The 19,100-nt window shown below is 38.9% G+C and overlaps 1 protein-coding gene across 1 annotated transcript in view; it reads left to right on the forward strand.

Moving 5' to 3' along the window:
• Plppr4 (phospholipid phosphatase related 4) overlaps positions 1–10,143 on the forward strand; it is a 41,847-nt gene extending 31,704 nt beyond the window's left edge. Inside the window, exons 4-7 of the mRNA XM_021158220.2 lie at positions 45–240; positions 1,694–1,751; positions 2,473–2,646; positions 6,015–10,143. Of these exons, the coding sequence (XP_021013879.1) occupies positions 45–240; positions 1,694–1,751; positions 2,473–2,646; positions 6,015–7,346 (1,760 nt within the window). The 3' untranslated portion in view covers positions 7,347–10,143. The remainder of the gene's footprint in view (positions 1–44; positions 241–1,693; positions 1,752–2,472; positions 2,647–6,014) is intronic.
• Positions 10,144–19,100: the final 8,957 nt, after the last annotated feature.

The following is a 19,100-nucleotide window of genomic DNA, read 5'->3' on the forward strand; positions in this document are numbered from 1 at the left end:
CTTCAGGCAGTGACTTGGTAACAGTGTTTTCCATTTGCTTCTAGGTGTCCATGTGTTTGGACTGTGCTCCACAGCTCTCATTACAGATATCATACAGCTCTCCACAGGATATCAGGCACCATACTTTCTGACTGTGTGCAAGCCAAACTATACCTCTCTGAATGTATCCTGCAAAGAAAACTCCTACATCGTGGAAGACATTTGTTCAGGATCTGACCTTACAGTCATCAACAGTGGCAGGTGGAAAGCAGAACTTTAAAACTATTCCACCCTGATATTTGTGTCACGTCACCCCTGTACCGTCTAAGCATCCCATTTTCAGTCACAATGACCTTTATTTTACTTATGTTTTCAATGCAATAATCTCCTCAGTGACTTTAACACAGATATGGGCTAGTGGCATGTTCTGAATCCTTCCCTGAAAGTCCCCGAATGTCAGTTTCACAGTCTTGCTACAGGATCTCCTTCACTGAACCCATATATTGTGTTCTATGACATCAATGATCCCTTATAGCCAACAGTCAATATGTACGTTGGACTGGTTTATGTTAATTACCAAATATTTGTATCATACCTCTTCTGTAGCCTTTATTTTTAAAGTAGGTAAATTTTACTTTTCTGAAGCTTGTGAAGGAGTAACATCTACAATGACATCTCTTTTCTTTGGATGAATACAAGAATGTTAGCTCCTGAATTTACATTTCAGAAAGTTAAGAATACAAAACTCAAAGAGCTACTAATACATTGAATTCTTTTCAATCAACAAAGTAAAATAAACTTAAAGACAAGAATAAGTTCCTGAGAAACTCAAAAGAAATAAGTAGAGAGATGGAGAACACTAAACAATTATTATGAAAATTGTATTTGTTATTTAATGACTTCTCACAGAAGCAAAGTCCATGGACCAATCAGTAATTGTGTATCTACATTAAAGAACATTATTTCTCATTTCTTCTACATTTGTTTGTGTTGAATTGCAACCATCAAATAATTAGAAAAGCAATAATATCCATGACTCTTTTTCCATGTTTTTCTCCCATTGAAAGAAATTTCTAGTTCTTTTTCTGTGTATCCTTTTCTGTGTGTGCTCCCATGAATAGTGTTGTAAATGAACCTTGCTCCCTAAGCTGTTTAATTTAAGAAAATTATCTGTTGTTTTAGAGGTAATATTCACGTTTCAGTGGGCTAAGCAGAGAATCAATTTGTTAAAACTGGACTTTTCTTACACAATTTTAGAACATAAAAATTCATTAAGACCTACTGGTATAGGAAAATAACTTTATCACTTAATGTAATGAAACTATCTTGGAGCACACAAAAAAAATGGTTAAAACATCAAGCCCAACATGTTATGAACTTTCACGGTGAACTGTTGTAGTTGTAACCCGAGAGTAGTCAACGTCTTCTAACTCATTACAGACTTCATCTTGCGTGTTCCTTTGCCCACCTAATATGTATTTCCTACTTCCTTTCACTTTAATTTTTACTGAAAAGTGTGTCACTGCTACTCTTTAATGCTAATGGTGACCAAGAATACTGCTGAGGGTAGTAAATCACTCTGGTTCTCTCAGTAAACCAGATATGAATTAAGGCTTTGTGGCTTTGAGTTGAACATCTTGCCGAGAAGTCTTGAGGTGATTGCTGGCAGCACACTCAAACTAAGATGCATAACTTGGCTCTCTTCCTTTGGCAGAAAGTCATTCCCGTCCCAACATGCGACCCTCGCTGCCTTTGCCGCTGTGTATGTTTCCGTAAGTATTAGGTTTCTTATTGTTAAATTGTGACCTTTAGAAAAGCTGAGAAATTAATGTTTCCTTCAGGTGGCTGATTACAATTTAGTTCTGCCTCCCTTTAATACAAATAGCATCTAAAGCAGTTATCAGATGCTACTTAGAAAAAAAAAAGGTAAAAATCAAAGAATTTTTTCATTGAGAGTCATAATACTTGCTTAACTTTGGACCATTTTAATGTAATACTTGGTGGGAAGATATTTAGGAAATAGATGAAAATAACCAAAACCAAAGTGCTTTTATTAAATGTACAGAAAACCAAACAGGAACACGGCTTTCAGTATTTATGTGACAATGGTTAATTCTGGGTTGCTGTCAATTTAATAAGTGTTAGGCAATGAAGAGCTCTTGTGTTTGATTGACATAGCCTGTGAAGTCTTTTGCGATACAAATGCACTAAAACAATGTGGTATATAAGAAGGAGGTGAGGATTCACAGGCCAAATACTGCTTCAATAGTTTTCAAATTTCCTGCAATTACACGAGAGCCCCGCTGTTCATTTCGTGACTGTGTCATGCATTTTGCTCCTTGGCCAGCTGAGAACTTAGCCATGGCAAGTGGAAAGGGTGAACATTACATTGAGTGTATCAGTCAGACATTTGGGTTAAACTTCTGGTTTGCTTAGACTTTTCTAACACAGTGGCCTTTCTCGCACACTTAACTCACCTCTTTCATTTTAAAGATGTACTTCAATTCCACATTAACCGATTCCTCTAAGCTCCTGAAACCTCTCTTGGTCTTCACATTTATCATCTGTGGGATCATCTGCGGACTAACACGGATAACTCAATATAAGAACCATCCAGTCGATGTCTATTGTGGCTTTTTAATAGGAGGAGGAATCGCACTATATTTGGTAAATAACATTATTATTGTTTGGTAAATTACAGTTTAAGATGGAAAGGCTTTCATAGGATATTTTGTATAATACATTACTCATGATGTATCATATTTATGAGAAAAATCATAGGAGGCATCTTCATTCTATGTCAAATTATTCTCTATTACCAATAAAATGATTTAATGAGTTCTTCTTGTGAGGCAGAATTCAGTTGAGGATCATTGGTTTTCAGTCTTAAAGTAAGCACTGTGTGTGTGTGTGTGTGTGTGTGTGTGTGTGTGTGTGTGTGTGTGTGTGTGTGTGGAGAGAGAGAGAGAGAGAGTGCTATAGCATGTATATTGAAATTTTACATATGAGGAAAGTGGAGAGAAATAAAAGAATGAATAGTGAAGTTTTGGAGAAAGTTGATGTAATTTTCCCACCATAAATGTGCAATTTCTGGAATGTAGCTATGTTCCAACTAACTGTGGAATTTTTATCATTGTTTTTATCTCTCAAACATGCTAAACATCTTCTAGATAAATATCTGCATTATAAGGAAACTGGTAGTGCCTATTGAAAGTAGTCATGCATGCATCCTTTCATTCATCTTAAATATTCATTGTCTTCCCATTGACATCTATCATAAAACAAAGGATCCATCCCTCAGAGACTCATAGTATACAAATATTAGTATAAATGGTTACAACATGCCTAGTGACAGAATGTAGTTCCAAGGAATAGGGAATTGCCAATGGAATATCAGGAAGTGTCTCTAGAAATGGTGTGGTAAGGTACAAGAGTATAAATCACATTCAAGGGGAAGAGATTATCACACAAAGAGACAGAAGTGTGAAAGAACAGCTGCAAAGAAAGGGAAATGTTGGAATGAGAAATGATGGTCAAATTTGTATCTTGGAAGACAAGGCTTATGGTGACCTATTCAGTAGACCAGGTAAATAATCAAAGTAATAGATTGCTAGAGAGAAAAGCATTTGAGGGGCTCATGATGAATCAACAGGCACTTAAATAGTTGTGTCTGAAGGACAGAAAAGCCATGAGAACTTTGTAAGCCAGGGACGTTACTTATAGGAGTATCATTGTAGTTATTTAGTACATGCACAATTGCCAGATCACAGAGTCAAAAAGAGCCAAGGGTAATCAATATGCAGGTGACAAATAGGAACAGGCAACAAGAAAGAAACTAAGAGGGGCTGACAGACATAAACATCTGTTGCCTATAGCCACGGCTCTTAGCCATGTGATCTTGGTGCTTGTAAGAATGGAATTACAAAAAAAAAAAATCATGTAAAAATATTTATGGAGTATGCAATGATTCTGCCTTTAGGGCCAATGATGAAACTAAATTTTACTGCTACATGCTTTCTTTAGCAGAGAGGGGAGGATCACATTGAAGTCAAGGGTAATAAGGGCACATAAGCCAAGGTGGTTATGGAGTGTCAACCAGCAGTGAGTGCTACAAGAGAAGGAGAAAAGAGATCCCACTTGTAGTCATAGTGTGCCCGTTGCAGTCATGTAAGACCTCAGTACCCTGGCATTCACATGAGCTTTACAACCAACCCAAAGGTTATGGGTATGACGTTCAACACTTCAGAGCCACTCAGAAACTTGATCCTTTACCTATAGAATTGAATTAGAGCTATAGCTCAGTAGTAGAGCACACAAGCCCTTGGTTAGGTTCCCAGTACCACAAAATTAATTAATTAGTTAGCTAATTAATTAAAACTAATAACTGCTTGTTTCACATGTCTTTCAAAATAAGAATTAAATCACTATATTACCATTCTGAGCACTGAATATTATACAATAGGGTCAAAACTTACTGTTCAGTGGAAGTTTTCCTCAGACATACAACTGAAATGCAACTATTAAAAGAATGTTAGGGAGTCTTTGTGCCAAGGACACAGGTATATAGATTTGAAAGAAGACACTAACTAACAGGATAGCCAGGGCAAAGTTCATGCCTGTAATCTTAAGAGACGTAAGCAGGAGAACTGCAAATTTAAGGTCAGCCTGGTCTACCTGACAAAGTCTTCTTAAAAAATATAAAGGAGGAGGAGGAGGAGGGAGAAGAAAGAAAGAGAGAAAGGAAGGAAGGAAGGAAAGAAAGAAAGAGAGAGAGAGAGAGAGAGAGAGAGAGAGAGAGAAAGAAAGAAAGAAAGAAAGAAAGAAAGAAAGAAAGAAAGAAAGAAAGAACGAGAATGAAAGGAAGAAAGAGAGAGGGGGGAGAAGAAAATGAAAAAAAGGTTAATTTACACATGATGGCATATGGCTAAAATCCTAGCACTTGAGAGGCAGAGCCAGATATTCATCTTCTGCAGGTTTGGGGACCATCCCAATCTTCCTAACAAATCCCAAGCCAACCATATAATTATAATGAGGACTTATCTCAACACACACACAGAGAGGGACAGACGGACAGACAGACAGACAGACAGAAAGACAGACAGATGGGGAGATGGGGAGATGGGGGGATAGATTTTATTCTATTTGGAACATTACCATTCCTAAGCCTATGCTGCTCCTTGGTGCCAAGCATTCTCTAAAATACTAAAACCATGAAATTGCGTGTCTTAGGCTTAAAAGGTAGAGCCAGCCACCTTCAACTGAAACTATCTCACAGGTAGACACTTGCTTCATGATCTCCTGTAACCAGAATAATAATTTTGATACTGAAATTTAACCTTTTCCAAATCTGAAACAAAACAAATAAAGGACTAAATATGAAGACAAAATTAAGTAAAACTTGGCCCACATTTGGTATAAAGAAGTAATTTAATCCAACTTCCCTTGAAGGTCAAGTTTAAAGCAGACAACCAAGGCTAGAGTGTGATTTGAAACAATGTATATGTCCCTGCCCTCATTTCCAAACCCCACACAGGGTTTTTATGAATGATCCATTGTTCTATATTTCCCTGAAGTGCTGCTGTTTGCCATCAGGAGGTATGATTGAAAGGGGAAGATAAATCATTCAAATGTCTTGAGCTGTCTCTTAAAAAGAAGCTCTTGAGTCCAGAAAAAAAAAATGAGTATCTTTGGAATGCAGGAAAAAAGTCTTTATTTCTTTCATTGTCTATCTTTTCTTTCCGAAACATACACACAGTGTGACAATCACATCTGCCGGGACTGAAAGGACTCGCCCTATTTCTGAGCGATTAGCTCAGTGGTCCAGACAGTTAAGAGCTACATACACCACTATTATTCCCCCCCACCCTACCCCCCCCACCCCACACCTGAGTGATTACATTTTCATTGTTTTATTGGTATTTGATCCATATGTACAGTACCTACCTCAGTTGTGTGCTCCCTTGGGCATTCTAGGAGAACCGTGATTACTTGTTCCTTCTAGTGTGTGATACCTGTCATTTTTCCTCCAACCCCAGGGCCTGTATGCTGTAGGGAATTTTCTGCCTAGTGAAGACAGTATGCTTCAGCACAGAGATGCCCTCAGGTCACTGACAGACCTCAATCAAGACCCCAGCAGGGTTTTATCAGCTAAAAATGGGAGCAGTGGTGATGGTATTGCTCACACAGAGGGTATCCTTAACCGAAACCACAGGGATGCAAGCTCCTTAACAAATCTCAAGAGGGCCAACGCTGACGTAGAAATCATCACTCCTAGGAGCCCCATGGGGAAGGAGAGCATGGTGACCTTCAGCAACACGCTGCCCAGAGCCAACACCCCCTCCGTGGAAGACCCAGTGAGAAGAAACGCGAGCATCCATGCCTCTATGGATTCTGCCCGGTCCAAACAGCTCCTTACCCAGTGGAAGAGCAAGAATGAGAGTCGTAAGATGTCCCTGCAGGTTATGGACACTGAACCAGAAGGCCAGTCACCACCCAGATCCATAGAAATGAGGTCCAGCTCAGAGCCCTCGAGAGTGGGGGTGAATGGAGATCACCATGTCCCGGGCAATCAGTACCTCAAGATCCAGCCTGGTACAGTCCCCGGGTGCAACAATAGTATGCCAGGAGGGCCACGCGTGTCCATCCAGTCCCGCCCTGGCTCTTCCCAATTGGTGCACATCCCCGAGGAGACCCAGGAAAACATAAGCACCTCGCCCAAGAGCAGTTCTGCACGAGCCAAGTGGCTGAAAGCAGCTGAGAAGACCGTGGCCTGTAACCGGAGCAACAACCAGCCACGCATCATGCAGGTCATCGCCATGTCCAAGCAGCAGGGCGTGTTGCAGAGCAGCCCCAAGAATGCCGAAGGTAGCACGGTCACCTGCACAGGCTCCATCCGCTACAAAACCCTGACTGACCACGAGCCCAGCGGCATCGTGCGAGTGGAGGCTCATCCCGAGAACAACAGGCCCATCATTCAGATCCCGTCGTCCACCGAGGGCGAAGGCAGTGGCTCCTGGAAGTGGAAAGCTCCGGAGAAAAGTAGTCTGCGCCAAACCTATGAGCTCAATGACCTCAACAGGGACTCAGAAAGCTGTGAGTCCCTCAAAGACAGCTTTGGTTCTGGAGATCGCAAAAGAAGCAACATCGACAGCAACGAGCACCACCACCACGGCATCACCACCATCCGAGTGACCCCGGTGGAGGGCAGCGAGATAGGCTCAGAGACACTGTCCGTGTCCTCCTCACGCGACTCCACCCTGCGCAGGAAGGGCAACATCATCTTGATCCCGGAAAGAAGCAACAGCCCTGAAAACACAAGAAACATCTTCTACAAAGGAACCTCCCCCACACGGGCTTATAAGGATTGAGAGATGGCCCTCTTGTCATCATTTTGATGACACCCCCACCCCCCACCCTCACCCCAAGACCACTCGTTTATTGTACCTTGTGCTCTTTTGGGTTTTTGTTTTGTTTTGTTTGGGGGCCTTTTTTTTCCTAGAAGATATGGAGAGCCTTCTTGTCCAACTAGATTGTTTACCATCAGCCTGGAACTCTCACTGAACCACCACAGAAATCGTGACGATTTTACACCAAGGTAAAGGAAAAGCACAAAGCAAGACCCGAACTAAACTCATCATCAGAACAGTCCTTAAGACACAGGCTTTGCAGAAGGTAGTATTAAGATAAAGTGATTTCCTCCGATGTATAGTATTTAACTTTCTGAATGTGCCAACTTAATGGAGGTTTTTTTTTTCATTATAATTAGCTGTGGGAACCCAAAACACATAGGTTTTCCCAACAGCAGAGGCCATGCGGTATTATATATTATTCATTTTTGCAGACTCTGCACCAGAAGAGCAGACTGGGCGGTGCTGATTATCACAGTGCATCTACCATTTAAACTCTCAAACTCTATGTAGCTGTGAAATAGTGGTGTGCAACCCCTCGTCAGAGAAATGCTACTTCATTCAGAAGACGCCAGTGACTTTGTGTTAGAATAGACCATTCTTGGCTTCCCTGTAGTGGCTCTCTCATGGTAGAAAAGAAAAGAAAAGAAAAGAAAAGAAAAGAAAAGAAAAGAAAAGAAAAGAAAAGAAAAGAAAAGAAAAGAAAAGAAAAGAAAAGAAAAGAAAAGAAAAGAAAAGAAAAGAAAAGAAAAGAAAAGAAAAGAAAAAAGAAAAGAAAAGAAAAGAGAAGAAAAGAAAAGAAAAAGAATTGGACAGGGTTTTGAGCATTTCTTTGAAAGATGCTTTTTTTCAACATCTGAAAGCTTGTAGGAATGTTTTCAGTGAAACAGAATAACTAGTTCTCTGCATCATTTTTCTTCTTTTTATTTAAGTATTGGTAATGCTGCTTTCTGGTATATTTTTTTTTAGTGAGTGTATTCGCATACTTAAAATACATTGTTTTAGAGAATATTTTGAAATTATTGTGATTACATTTTTCATTTTATGGCTTTCCCTTAGTTTATTAAGTTTTCTGAGGTTACACACATTCTTCTATTTTAAGAAAGCAAAAGTGACAACTTACATTCTTTGTGCAAAATACACTGCTGTGAGGTCCTACACAAGAAATCTGAGCCAAAGGTTGAAACTGTGCGTACCAATGCCAGATACACTGGTCAAGGTCAAGATGTCTCCAATCCGATGGCATAGGTTATCACATCAGTTAAGTAATCCCAAAGTTTCATTTTGTTCCAGAGCATTTCATTTTCATGTTATCTTGATAATCACCATAGTGGAGCCACAGTGGGGGTGAGTTTGACTCCCTTTCCTGACACACTTTTAACTGCACATCAACAGTAAGAATCTAGGCAAATGCTAATTGATAAATAGAAGTGTATCACAGTATAAGTTTAGAAAGCATATCTTCAAAATATGAGACCAGGTAAAGCTTTTGTGCTTAGAGTATAACCAACAGTTTTGGATGTCTGTCTTGAATCTAGAGCCTTGAGCCTAAATCAGAGGAAACCTTATTGTTGATAGCAAGAAGATAACATATTTTTGAAGTGGTTTTCCAAGTTAGCTGTTTAAAGTGTGGAGAAGGATTTGGTTGTTGAAATTTGGTATTAACCTTTTTTCATGCCATGTCTTAAGAATTATAATGTACACTCGATGATTGCCAAGAGAGGGGGAGAGGGAGGGGGAGGGAAACAGCCAACAGCAGAGCTGGTTGGTCTGAACTCAGTGCAGTTTTCAATGAGAACAACAGCTGTCCAGCAAGGAATCCTATCATCCATTCTCAGCTTCTACATTCAAAGGGCAGAGCTTTTTAGAAAACTCATCCTCCTAAGGCATTAGGAATTGAGCTGAAACCAGCAGAATTGAAAACTCTGGCAATAAAATATAGACTCAACCGTAACCCTTCTGGCAAGTTCCTTCTCAGAGAAGGAAGTGGGAGTAAACTGTGGCCTTCCCCACTTCTTTACATCACCCCTGTCACAATGTCCCCGCTGGCCTGGCCAGTTTCGAGAGGGAAGGGTGGACTGGTTTTAGTTCTCTGAAGAAAACCCAAGCTGCAGTATTTGAGGTGCAGTATGATATTTCCTAATCTTTCCTATTTCTTAACAAAAAAAAAGGATTTTAAAGTACTTCTCTACTCATTGAATTTTTGTTCTTTACATACTATTGATATATTCTTTTTCTACTCAAAAGTGCCAAAGGCTACAGTTTTTAATGACTTAACAAATTGTACCACATTGTTAAGGAAATATAATGATAGACACTAGAATTCAGACCTCTGCATGTATATTTGATAACACATCTTTTGTAAAAAATAAATAATTACAAAAAATTTGTTTACATTCCACAGGTACCTTAATTTAAAATAAATCAGACTAACAGGTGGTATCTCTTCTTAGTGTTCTATTTATCTTCTTTGCTAATGAGAACGATTCTTCTTCTGTTAGGCTGTGCTTTATTGATAAAACCAAGTATTGAATAAAGAGAGTTAATTATCTTTTTAAAGTAAATGAAATTATAAATATATAATATATATGAAGTATTGTGTTTAATAAAATGTTATGCAATGTTTTCCAAGCTGATAAAGTTTGTAAAGTGCTATAAATGTATTTTGTTAAGTACAGATCAAAGCTATCGTGTGAGTATATTGTGCTAACATCATAGAAATAAAGATTAGATTTCTTCATCAAAACCAGAATATCTGGGTCTTTTCTTTCAGACAGAATGTGAATTGATAATAACTTGGAAAAGAGAAAAAAATTATAAATACATGTTTCATAAACTTACAGTCGATGAGAAGAAAGAGTATTGCATAAAAAATGTTTTTCAATCTACATATTTCCTTGCTTGGAAATCTTACTTCAAGAACCTAGAGAGATTGCTCAGTGAATAACAAAATCTCCTTCTCTCCTACAGGACCTGAGGTCAGTTTCTAGCACCCACTACAGGTGGCTCACAACTGCTCTTTCATCTGGCCTTTTTGAGCACCTGCATGCATGTGGCATATGCAAATACACAAACAGTTAAATAAAAATAAACCTATTTTGAAAAGAACTTTTATGTCATGCTTCTTATGGGAGGTCTTTCCCCATATTTAGGCATACTTTGCCACATTTCAATACTATACTAAATGTTAAAAATGAAATAGGAAAGTAGTCATGTGGCCTTAATGTCTAAAAGTAGTCAATATACTCTTCTCAATGGTTGCCTTCATGACATTGTGGGAAGGATTGTTGCAGCTTTTCTTAAAAGAGTGCCTGACAATTAACCCTACTTTCATTCAAGCCATTACTGCCCACTCCCTGACTTCTACTGATCCGTATCTTATTATTGATTCTTAACACAAGGTTTAGACTAAAACGAAAATGTACATTTTAATCCAATGGCCTTTAAGTACTGTGCTGCACGAACACAAAGTGGCAATTATCTAGAAATGCCACTAAGTTTATGCAACTGTGCAGTAGGAATCATTGCCATGGATACCAAGGAGCAACATCATTCCAGCGGCCTAGACAATCGCAATTGCATGTTCCTGAGAAATTATGGGAATATCCTGGTGCTACAGACATTAATTGCAGACCACAATGTATCTCATCATGATTTAAATACAGTTTTAAACTCCTTTGATCCTGAATTTTTCATTTATAAATCAGCTATCCCAGCTCTTTGACCCTTTCTGAAGACTATTTAAAAACACTTTGTAGGTTTCCGTGGATTAGCAGCACCGTTTTCCACAGTCAATAAAACTACTGGTATGGAAACGAACTAACTGCTCAACCAAAATGTATAATTAATATTATCTCCTGTTGGCCATGGGGTTAAGAGAAATAAACAAGTGTAGGAACCTGAGAGCCTGTGTCACCATTTTACCACATAATACATCAGAGCGATGATCCCCGTGCAGATATCCCTGGAACAAACACCTCCTTTTGAGGAGTCAGATGAACAGCTTTAGAGCTGTACACCTAAGAATTTGTCACATCAGTTCTTTCTTTGATACATTAAATATTATAAAATGGTGTTGCATTCCACACTGTCAAGCAAAGAAACATGAAGATGTACTTATCTGAATTCTTCAGTATCCACTCTTTCCAGTTGCAAGAAAATATCTAAGTGAGAGGTTAATAAAGAGATGAGCTACTACAGTACTCAGAAAATGTAGTCAGAGGTTCCTAACTGTGATAATCCATTCCTCATGGACAGTTAATGTCCGAGACTAGAGAACTGGGGTTAACCGTAATTCTGGCATTAATTCCATGTAACAAGCATGGTGTGCCCATTTCTTCTCTTTTCAATGCCTATTGTTTTCAGATCTTCTGTCATCACTGTGAGGAAATCTATCAAAAGTCTAAAATTCTCCTTATAAAACAGTACCACAGACATTTAAATGAATGAGCCAGAAAAAAAAATGTGAATGTGTTAGAGTCATACGAAATTAACCCTTTCCCTTGATTACTTCAGGGTGCCCTGTAGGGAAATAAAGGCTACTCCCTTGTTAGGAACTGAGATGTTCCCTAAGATAGGAAGCCTGGCTTCTCTCCATGCATAGGAATCCACCTTTTAGCCTTTGGTGTCTGGATACATGCCATTTTGGAATTTAGGGAAAACATAATTTATTCCTCCTTCGGGGTGAATTTTCCCCACTGTGGGACTAAGTTAATAATGACAGACTTGGCAAAAATTCTATAAGAAAAGCTTGTACACCTAAGTATAACATATATAACTTTTATATTAAAAACAGGAGAAAATACTTTAAATCTAAGGGGTTTATGGAGGCTGGTCTGTAAATGTATTTTCCAAGTTTTTAGTTTATCTTTTCATCTTTTTTATGCCCTTTCTTTTACAGTTACCCCCAGGAATGTATAATTGATATGTAATTGTCAAATAAAAACTGTATGGGGTATACTCAGGGGTGTCGGATATATTAACACATATATGTTGTGAAATAGTTGCCATCATTAAGCAAATGAGAACATCAATCCCTTCACATGGTTCATGTATAAGATTGTTTAAGTTCTCTTGTTACAAATATTGCATATAAATACAGTATTAACTGTACTCAAAATGCTTTATTCATTACATCTAAAGTTATAGGATTTACTTACCTTGCATAACCAAAAGGTTTTCCCTTTGACCCACCCCTCCTAGTCCCTGGTCCCCAGTAGCTTCCACTCCACTGTTTTAGAAGAATTTTCATTGAGCAAATTTTCTTAATTTTGATAAAGACCAATTTGCATTTCCATTTATATGTCAGTCTCTTAATGCTAAATTAAGAATAAAGAAATAATTCAAGGAATCTAATAACATGCTAAATAGAAAATAATAAATGGAAAATAAAAGCATTGGCAAATATTTCAAAAAATACAGAGGACAAATGAGATAACCAGACATTGGCCATTTGAAAATATCATTTAAAATCTCTATTAAATACTACCATATGTTTATCAGAACAATTAACACTGTGGTCACATTATCTGCTGGTATAAATGTAGGAAATAAAACTTATCCATTCATTACTGGTGGAAATACAATGATCCAACGATCATTCTGAAATGCAGTTTGGCCACGACTTAGTTACTTTCTATTGCTGTGACAAAAGCTACTTATAAAAGAATTTAATCAGAAGCTTGCTTAAAGTTTGGTAGGCTGAATCCATGACTACCATGGTCAAAGAATGGTAGCAGACAGGCAGGCATGGGACTAAAGCATTAGCTGAGAGCTTCACCCATTGAGGTAACAACCACAAGGCAGAAATAAAACTAAAACAAAATGATGTGGGTTTTTTGAAGCATTAAAGGTGACCCTCAGTGACATAGCCCCTCCAACAAGGCCACATCGCTTTTTTTTTTTAATTTTTAATATTTTTATTACATATTTTGCTCAATTACATTTCCAATGCTATCCCAAAAGTCCCCCATAGCGCCCCCCACTTCCCTACCCACCCATTCCCATTCTTTTGGCCCTGGCATTCCCCTATATTGGGGCATATAAAGTTTGCAAGTCCAATGGGCCTCTCTTTCCATTGATGGCCGACTAGGTCATCTTTCGATACATATGCAGCTAGAGACAAGAGCTCCGGGGTTCTGTTTAGTACATCATGTTGTTCCAACAATAGGGTTGCAGATCCCTTTAGCTCCTTGGGTACTTTCTCTAGCTTCTCCATTGGGAGCCCTGTGATACATCCAATAGCTGACTGTGAACATCCACTCCTGTGTTTGCTAGGCCCCGGCATCATCTCACAAGAGACAGCTATATTTGGGTCCTTTCAGCAAAATCTTGCTAGTGTATGCAATGGTGTCAGCGTTTAGAAGCTGATTATGGGATGGATCCCTAGATACGGCAGTCTCTAAATGGTCCATCCTTTCATCACAGCTACGAACTTTGTCTCTGTAACTCCTTCCATGGGTGTTTTGTTCCCAATTCTAAGAAGGGGCACAGTGTCCACACTTTGGTCTTCATTCTTCTTGAGTTTCATGCGTTTAGCAAATTGTATCTTATATCTTGGGTATCCTAAGTTTTGGGCTAATATCCACTTATCAGTGAATACATATTGTGTGAGTTCTTTTGTGATTGTGTTACATCACTCAAGATGATGCCCTCCAGGTCCATCCATTTGGCTAGGAATTTCATAAATTCATTCTTTTTAATAGCTGAGTAGTACTCCATTGTGTAAATGTACCATAATTTCTGTATCCATTCCTCTGTTGAGGGACATCTGGGTTCTTTCCAGCTTCTGGCTATTATAAATAGGGCTGCTATGAACAAAGTAGAGCATGTGTCCTTTTTACCGGTTGGGACATCTTCTGGATATATGCCCAGGAGAGGTATTGCTGGATCCTCCGGTAGTACTATGTCCAATTTTCTGAGGAACCGCCAGACTGATTTCCAGAGTGGTTGTACAAGCTTGCAATCCCACCAACAATGGAGGAGTGTTCCTCTTTCTCCACATTCTCGCCAGCATCTGCTGTCACCTGAATTTTTGATCTTAGCCATTCTGACTGGTGTGAGGTGGAATCTCAGGGTTGTTTTGATTTGCATTTCCCTGATGATTAAGGATGTTGAACATTTTTTCAGGTGTTTCTCTGCCATTCGGTATTCCTCAGGTGAGAATTCTTTGTTCAGTTCTGAGCCCCATTTTTTAATGGGGTTATTTGACTTTCTGGAGTCCACCTTCTTGAGTTCTTTATATATATTGGATATTAGTCCCTTATCTGATTTAGGATAGGTGAAGTTCCTTTCCCAATCTGTTGGTGGTTTTTTTGTCTTATTGATGGTGTCTTTAGCCTTGCAGAAGCTTTGTAGTTTCATGAGGTCCCACTTGTCAATTCTCGATCTTACAGCACAAGCCATTACTGTTCTATTCAGGAATTTTTCCCCTGTGCCCATATCTTCAAGGCTTTTCCCCACTTTCTCCTCTATAAGTTTCAGTGTCTCTGGTTTTATGTGAAGTTCCTTGATCCACTTAGACTTGACCTTAGTACAAGGAGATAGGAATGGATCGATTCGCATTCTTCTACATGTTAACAACCAGTTGTGCCAGCACCATTTGTTGAAAATGCTGTCTTTCTTCCACTGGATGTTTTTAGCTCCCTTGTCGAAGATCAAGTGACCGTAGGTGTGTGGGTTCATTTCTGGGTCTTCAATTCTATTCCATTGGTCTATTTGTCTGTCACTATACCAGTACCATGAAGTTTTTATCACAATTGCTCTGTAGTAGAGCTTTAGGTCCAGCATGGTGATTCCACCAGAGGTTCTTTTATCCTTCCCAAATAGTTCCAATAACTGACGACCGAGAATTAACATGTATGAGCTTACCAGGCCATTATCAGTCATATCACCACAGACCTTTTCTTTTTGTTTTTTTTTAAAGCAGAACATATACTTACCATACAGACTAATAACTATAATTTTGTCAATTTAGCACAAAGAAGTGGAAACTTGTGCTTTCACACCAAAAAGCTGGCACTTAACTGTTCAAAGTTGCTTTATTGGTAGTAGCCAAAGGCAAGGAATAACCCAGATGTCTTTTTACATAAGAGCCATTAAAATGTTATAGATCTATCCTGGGAAATACTATTCTTCAATTAATATGTGTCTCTGTGTGTCTGTGTGCATGTGTGTTTGTGTGTGTGTGCGTGTGTGTGTGTGTGACTTGAATGGTTCTCTAGAAACTTATGCAGAAAATAGTCAGACAAAGCCAGAAACAGCTTAACCATTAAAAGTCAGTTAACCATTAAAAGCCATCAAATAACTGTCCCTCATTATATGATTTTATGATACAAAATACATAATTTTCATATTTAAAAGTCCATATCTAGAGCAATGGATTCACAATCTTTAACGTGTGGCTTCCAAGATCACAAGAACCAACACATTTCTTCTAAAAGAACTTACCCACCATCTCTTTTTTTGAGAATGCTAGCAAATCTCCGTTGGACATAATCAGTGTATTTTCTTCATCATATAATTTATAGCATGAACCATTTTGATGAATGAAGCATTTAATTTTGATCACACACTGAAGTCCTTAGGAGTGGCTTCTCCTGCCACAGGTTTTCAACAGGTAGAAGAATAATTGAGTTGAACACTGTGAATAAAGACATCACTAAAGTAAGTAAATGATATCGTTTTATCTGTAGAGGAAAGAGAAATTGAAACACAGAAACAGATGTTAGACGAGAGAGATGCCTCAGTGGCTGAGAGCACTCGCTGTTCTTGCATAGGACCTGAGTTCAGTTTCCAACACCTACAAGTGGCTCATGACTGTCTGTAACTCTAGCTCCAGCGAATTTGATACCATCTCTTGTTCTCCATGAGAACGCTCACACACACACACACACACACACACACACACACACTCATAAATTTAAAATAAAGTTCAAAATGAAGAAAGGCTTGTCGAGTTCCAGCCCTTTCAAAATCACATTTCCAACTTTGAAGCTGAATTTGAACTATTTGTATTTTTCTCTCTTTTTTTTTCTCTCATTTGAAGTGTATTTTAAAACAGTGTTTACATGGTATAAATCAGTTCTTGGAACAGGCTGTGTTCTTACAGTGCTAATGATTTAGCTTCGGTTGTTTGTTCAAATGTTCCCACCTCCACAGTGAGCTTCATGGAGGAGGTGAGTGGAAGTAAACAAAACCTTCGCATCCCACTGTGTATAACACCAGACCCAGAAGGCTCAGAAACCCTGGTGAAGTTAAGCCACCAAGACTATTCTTCACCCTCAAAATTAGACAGCTAAGTGCAGAAAGAACCTACTGGTTTCTCAATACTTTGGGTGTCTATTGGGTGGGCCTGACATTTAATATTTCTTAAATACTAGACCAGGCTGGTTTGGCTCAGAATTCTTGTAGTTAGGGTAGTTATGAGACTGGAATGGAAAACTATGGCTGAAACCTTTTCAATGTCACATGGCTTTCATTATATACAACCAAAATGTTAAAGTTTGTTTTTGTGAGGATTATTGTGTGTAGATGTGTGTACATCACATATGTGTGTACACATGGATTTACGGGTGTGTGTGCACAGGTGGACATGCATGTATAGTTTTTATGCATGTATGGGTAGAGAAGACATAGGTTGATGTCCACTGTCCTCCGTAGTACTTTCCACCACACTTTTAAAGAGACAGAGTTTCTTGTTAGACTGAAGGCTATTGATTCCGTTAGACCGTCTAGTAAGCCCCAGGGATCCTACTGTCTCTACCTCTCCAGTCTTTGAATTACAGGCAAAAGCATTCTCCATTTAACATTGTGTGTGTGTATGTGTGTGTGCATTTGTGACATATGTGCATGTGTGACTTTATTGACTGAATCACCTCCCAATCCCATCATTACACGTGTTTTAAAGAAAAAAATTACATTTATTTATTCTTTTTTATATGTGTGAGTGCATGCCTGCATGTATGTGTGTGTGATATGCATATTTCTGGTGACTGTGGAGGTCAGAACACCGTGTGGGATCCCATTGAACTGAAGTTACAGACAGTTGTGAGATGCCATGTGGGCAATGGGAACCAAAATAGGATCTTCTGAAATAGAATCAAGTGCTCTGGACCTCTGAGCCATCTCTTCAGCCTCTTTTATGTGATTTTCAAATCTCTAGTCCTCTCCTCTCCCTGGATGCCTAGGCTCAATAATACAACTGCCTTGTTGGTTTCTATCTATGCTTAAACACCTATAATTATCTCAGATTTCATACTTTTGAAGTAGACTTATTGATCTGACTTCTATGCCCAAATTTGTTTTTTCCTCGTAGTCATAGCAACATCCCACACCCACCACAGCTGCTGAGGAGAAGTTCCTACTACCATCCCCTCCCAGACTAAGTCCTATGTGCTTTTCTCTCAGCTCCATTCCAGGGATGCTCTCTTTCCCCTGTTATACACCAAGACAATCTCGGTTAAATAACAAGCATACATTATTAACAAATACACACTACCCATCCTCATCGTGTTCGTAGTACAGATATGTTCCTAGGGTTAAGTCTTTCACTAGCTCATCACAGTGATGAGGAGTGCCAGTCAGAGATCTCGTGAAGCCTTCAGTTGTTTTCTGGAGGAAGCCACCAGGCAGGATGAATGTAGCCAGCGCTATCCACTTTCTTACAAACAAAGCATCTTCTAACCCATGAACAAGCTGTAGGATTGCTCATAGTAGGCTCTTCAAGATACATATACAAGGCCCCAGTTGAACCTTGCCTGAAAGCCCCAATTGAACCTTGCCCTGCATGCTCAGAGCAAGAGTCAACATTGTTCTCTGTGGGCTTTGAGCCACACTGTGTTCGGAGAGAATTTTAAAAGATACATATCAAAATTGATTATTTTCAGTTATTTGTGCAACAGAATAAGCATCCTGTGGGCTGTGGGAACATGGCAAACTGCATGCATTCAGATGACAGCCAGTCTTGAGAGCAGATCACATCACTGACAGTACTCAAGGTTCCTAAGTCACAGTCTGGGTCAGTTTCTATGGAGGCTAAAGTAAGACGGAGCTGGTAACTTATGATGTACTTTAGTGCTTTATTTTATTTTATTATGTTTTATATGATATAATTTATTCATGTCTTTCTCATCCACAGATTCTCCCCACCCAATTTTACATCCTCTCTATCTCTCTCTAAAATAAACAAAATCAAAAACAAAAAGAACACAAACAAAAAAAAATTCAGAATAATCAAAAGACTGGTAAGATAAAAATGCTCTAAAAGCAAATTAAAACAAAAAGTCTACCAAAATATGATTGAGTTTGTTTTTGTGTTGGTAAGGTAACTGCTGAGCATGGGGCCTGCCATGGTGTGCTGGGTATGTCCAGTGAGACTCCACTGGAGAAGATAGCTTTTTCTTTGCTAGTGAGTATTAATTGCACATAGCTTCTTGGTTAGGGCTGGGAGTCTGTGACTACTTCCCACTCTCAATGCTGGGACCCCATCTGGCTTGAACCTGTGCCTTGCACAATCTCCCACAGTGTCTATGAATTCATGCATGCATCATCATACTGAATCTGGAAGGCACTGGGAGGCTTGCTATTCTTTTGAACTCTCACAATATCATTTGTAAGGCAGCACCTGCTACTTCAGTGGGCTGCAGGGAAACACTGAGGTCTCATCCTAGAGTATGTTAAACCTTGTTATTATTTCTCATTGTCATGGAAATGTCT

Source organism: Mus caroli, unplaced genomic scaffold (assembly GCF_978045245.1).
Source record: "Mus caroli unplaced genomic scaffold, Mus_caroli_1 scaffold_3, whole genome shotgun sequence".
In the NCBI taxonomy this organism is placed as follows: domain Eukaryota; kingdom Metazoa; phylum Chordata; class Mammalia; order Rodentia; family Muridae; genus Mus; species Mus caroli.